General features: G+C 44.1%; 1 protein-coding gene across 1 annotated transcript; it reads left to right on the forward strand.

Annotated features, from left to right (window-relative positions):
• Positions 1-353: 353 nt before the first annotated feature.
• Positions 354-1,052, forward strand: LOC105683185 (28S ribosomal protein S21, mitochondrial). The gene is made up of 2 exons (XM_012395618.3): positions 354-513; positions 689-1,052. Exon 2 carries the CDS (start codon positions 689-691, stop codon positions 956-958), a length of 270 nt encoding a protein of 89 aa, XP_012251041.2. The 5' UTR covers positions 354-513; the 3' UTR covers positions 959-1,052.
• The last annotated feature ends 3,895 nt before the right edge of the window (positions 1,053-4,947 follow it).

Consider the following 4,947-nt stretch of genomic DNA (forward strand, 5'->3'; position numbering starts at 1 on the left):
CCGTTGGGTGTCGTTGCCATTTTGTTGTCTCTTTCAACTTGGTTGTGCATCTGTCGGTGGGGATTTAGGTACGACATGAAGGATCAGGAGGTAATTTTTTAAATTTCTAAGAGACGGTGATAATGTTTTCCAAGTTAATCCGAACCTTGTGAAAAAACATTTTCAGGTCGTTTACTACCTGGTTTCCTACTTTTTCGTGATTACCTTGTTGAACATGCTGTTTTTGGGTCATTTACAATTCACATACGACAAACCCATCGGCTTAATTCCTCCTAAATGAAGAGAAACCGATGTGAATCCGGTTCGAATGTCGCTATTTGATTCAAATCGACGGCAAACTTGGTTCGGAAATCAGCCGATGGTGTCGCGTGCTGAGCATTGGAACGAGTCGTCTGCCATTCACTGAAGAATGGTCTGCTAACCAACAACAAACAGAGACGTTGCTCGGTTTCTCATTTTTACTGTTTGAGCCGTTCTTGTGTTAAAGAATCAACGAAACCAGCCAATTTTGAGGTAAAACACCTACAATATTTTACTTCTTCATTATTCTCACGATGACAACTTCTTGGAGAGAATTCTAAACAGTATTTTCATAACTTTGAGTCACGGCATATTTCTAACCTGCAAAAGTTCGTTTCTAAAGAAATATTCGTCGACTTCTTGCCCTGGCTTATTAAAAATATTTCAGATGGGTTTGCGTCACGTGAGCTTTGTCGCGCGAACGGTTTTGGTGCGTGATAACAACGTAGACGAAGCCTGCGGTGTGCTCAACAGAATCATGGGACGCGAAGGACTGTTCGAACAGTTCAGAAGGACAAGGTTTTACGAAAAACCATTTCAAACGAGGCGTCGAGTTAACTTTGAAAAATGCAAAGCTATCTATAACGAAGATATGGACCGAAAGATTCGGTTTGTCATGAGAAAAAACAGGGAGGAACCATTCCCAGGATGTTATTAAATATTTGTAACGTTGTATCTGATTTGTCTATCGAGTATCCCAATTTACCCAATATGTAGGAAGTAGTGTTTAATAAAAATGAAAAACACCATCATTCGTATGTTGAATAAATCAGCCAGGCAATCAATATTTTATAGATTCGATTTTCAAATCCTGCTCAGTCGGATGGTCAGATACCTGCTACGTTTGAACGTCGCTGGCAGATCTGCCCTCTGTAATTCGTCGAAGATATCTCTGAGTTGGAATTTTTTAAGATAGATGGATAATATCGGATCTCGAGATTAAAAACCACCGCCGATTTCCCGCACCGCGATAGATTATATTATTTGAAAACGGATCAGCACCAGCGAGCTCGAGTTATTCTCTCATTATTTTTAGCCCTGTGTTTTATTTTATATCAAGGCCAAGCTCGCCAACGGTGAACTTACGTCATCCGTCACGTTACGTACGTTCGATTTACCACTCCCAGTTTTTTTTTCCACATTCCAAATCGGTTGCGATATATCCCACGAGACTGACGGGAAATAATTGATTTCAAAATACGGTAAGGGTGGAAAAATGATCGGTAAGTTATCAGCGAATGACTATCCTCATTCCGGCTTACACCGGTTTCATTTCGGCATTTTTTCGCGCTACAGAATGGAAACATGAAATTTTTTAATTTCATAAAAGCCTCGTACACCCCTTGACGCTTCTATAGTCATTTATATTTCTGCAGTTCCAGCGTTGAAGTTAACGGTTCACCTCATGGAATTGAAAAGCGAAGTCTCCGGGTTGTGACTCGACGACGACGGTTGTAATTTCCTCCCAGTCCGAAGGTGTGAACAAGACCTGAATTGAGGAAAAATTCTGCGTGCTCGGGGCTCGAATAATTACTTTACACAATAACGCGAACCGACCGTGGCGTACGATCGATTACTCGACTGGCCTAATTTTATTTTGTCTCGTTATTTCCCCTCTGCTTTTGTTGTGATATTTTTCATTTCCGGCTGCAACGGCGCTAGACCTACGCACTACGTTCAATATCTTCAATTTTCTTGGCAACGGTTCCGCAAGCTTGGCGAAAATTGAATATAGATAGAAAACGGTAGCAGAAAACTTGCCAAGTTTTAGCTCGGTGAAGTTAGGGAGTTAAAACCGTTCTCTGATAGTTAAGCTGCCGTATAAAAAAAAAAAAGTTCCGGATACGAACCACTCCCCTTGTAGTCCAAAGTCTCGCGTTTCTTTCCGGCACCGCGTGTATAACGATCATACACAGCGTTACAGCGTTGAAATACGATCCCTCTATCATTAAAAACTCACTTCTAATTTTTCGCTCGTGTTCCGAACGGCGCAAAACTGAACGGTCTACTCCACGTACGAAAAGTTACGAAGAATTTTCTCCTCGTTGATCACTCGACTGGGGTCACCTTCCGATTCAAACAAAAAAATTATACCACAACGTGGACTCGGCGAGCGATCGACGCGTTTCAGAACCTTGAAGGGATTCCGCATCGATCAAGATTCCGACCACCCCCAGAACGCTTCTTTTTCATCGGTCTTTAATTGGTCGCACGCCTTCGATATTGAAAGGATAATGGGAATGTCGTGCGTTCAAGATGACGTTCGCTATAAATAAACGGTCACCCTGGAAAGGACGCGTGTATAGCGGGGCCGAAATAAGAGATGAAAAATCGAGGGGGTGGAAAATCAACCATGAAAACCCGTATTATACATACCGTACTATACCATAAAGAGGGTGAGATATCCGATAGGAACGAAAATCGAGGCGGCGATCGCGCGAGAGAAGAACTTCCCTTTGAGTATAATTCGGGGTTAGTTACCCCCGTTAAAACGTTGGACTTTCGGTCGGAAGTTGCAACGTTTGAAACTCCGTTGTTTTCGGGTACGTGGGTAGGACGATAAAAAAATGTCCATTCTCTAACTGCAAAGAGGGTCAAAGTATAGACGTTCGGAAAGTTTCCAAGAGTAAACTCTGTAAAGTGTCGAGGATCTGATTGGTCGTTCGAAGGTCATCGCGGGTCGATATCACAAGCGTCATCGTCGACAAGGTCCTTTTATATCTCCTAGGAAACGACTGTACTACTCCCCTTATAGTCTCTGGTCTATACCCAAGTGGTATACCATACTACTTGGCTATGTTACGTGTATACACATCCGTGTAAATATGTTTAGCCCTTAAGTTGGCGCGGTTTTGATTACATCTGGGTCATAGCTGAACCTCTAGGGCAACTTCCTTTCAGTTATTGACTCGCGAGACGGGGCAGGGAGGGAGGGAGGAGGAAAAGCGGCGGCACATGCACCGGGTCCGGGCATGAACTCCGGCTAAAATCCAAAGGCTATAGCAATGAGAAACAATGACAGTTATGCAAATTCCGATAGCTCGGTGATTCCGAACTATGTAACTTCTCATCCTTATAGCGGGATTCATATGCACGCGGTAGCGCTATTTCCAAGCCAAAATTCTGTTAATCCGGAATTCGCGAATTTCGAGCGTTATATACGTATATCCGCGATTCGATGGAGCGTTACCGTGGTCCGCGTGATGAATCCGGACTTATAAACCACCGTACGAACCACCGGCTTCCACTGGAGTCCTGAGGGAAGTCGAAACGGAGTTACTTCAAAGTGCACCGGCAAGTACCTTATACCCCCTGTTACAGTGTTACGGCTATGGCCCATTTCCATAACTAACTCGAACACTAAACTTCGGTCCCGATAGTTTCTAGATTCTACATCTCGACCGTTCCGGACTACGCGAAAGACCTTCTCGTCCTGACCGCCGAACCATTGTCTACTTCCACTACCTTCGTCCTATTTTTTATATTTTTCTTTTTCTCTTTCAATCTTTCCTCTCAAGTTGTTTGTCAAATCAAAGGATATATAGCGCGTGTCGAAGGAGGGGTAGGGGTGGCTACGCCGCACAGTAGTGAATTCTTTCATAGTTTTAATAACTTTAATCCAAATTCATCTCGACTCGGTATAATATATATATACACCTGTATAAGTGAGAATAATTTTGCATCTATTGCACGCTTTTTCATTGACGCAACGCACAGAAGTGAGCGTTGGAGTGGATGAATTAAAGATGAGTCGAGGCATACAGTATATAGTGACATGGTCGCCGACCTCGGTAGCTCGTCGTTATCTCTCGTTTTCCCTCTTTCCTCAGTCAGTCTACTTCAGTTTCTTCTTCCTGCTTTTTTCCACCGGGCCCGAGAAAAGCCTTGGTCCGTCTATTCGGTGGAATATTTAAAATGTAAAACTCCAGTTACGAAATAGTCGCTTGCGGCTGGCGGGGGGGATGGATGCGAATCTCGAGAAACAAAGTTTCATTTGCCACGTGCTTCGGGGACGGCAGCTGCTCTTTCTCTCTTCCGTTCTACACTCGCCTACTTTTCTTTTCACCCCCTCGGTAGTGGAAAATGTACGATGAAATAAACTCTCTTTTTCCTCACCGCGTGCGCCTATACGCGGCGCAATCTTTCGCGATTCGGATGATGGCTGGAAAAATATCCGATGTGCGGCTTTTCCTTTTTGTAAGAAGAAGAAGAAGGAGAAAACCTACGGGTAAATCCTCGAATACGAGGTAAAAAAATTTGCGCGGTTATCCCGGTAACACCCCCCGATCCGAGCTGATTTCGAGCTCCGCCCAGACGCAAAACTGATCTCGGCTTCTGAAGCGAGTCTGAAACACATCGACACTCATACGGATCTTCTTGATCTTCTGACCGTGACAGGGAAATTATTTATCAGATTAACTTCGTTCCGCGAACGTTGACTCTACGGACCCTTCGGAATCACGCTGTTACACGCATACATTTATCATACGTCACGCTATACATCGGCGTAACAACTGCGCCGTCATTTTCATTCGGTGACCGACAATCACGAACCGGAAGTAACGCCGGGGCGACCGTATCCCCGCATAAGGTCCGACGTAACACATTCACGAACGCGTTGTGGTCAGTTCCGGTGAAACGAATGTA

This window comes from Athalia rosae, chromosome 3 (genome assembly GCF_917208135.1).
Source record: "Athalia rosae chromosome 3, iyAthRosa1.1, whole genome shotgun sequence".
NCBI lineage: Eukaryota > Metazoa > Arthropoda > Insecta > Hymenoptera > Athaliidae > Athalia > Athalia rosae.

Excerpts from the sequence above, each read along its gene's own strand:
- LOC105683185 (XM_012395618.3), top strand. The coding sequence starts at position 689 with ATGGGTTTGCGTCACGTGAGCTTTGTCGCGCGAACGGTTTTGGTGCGT.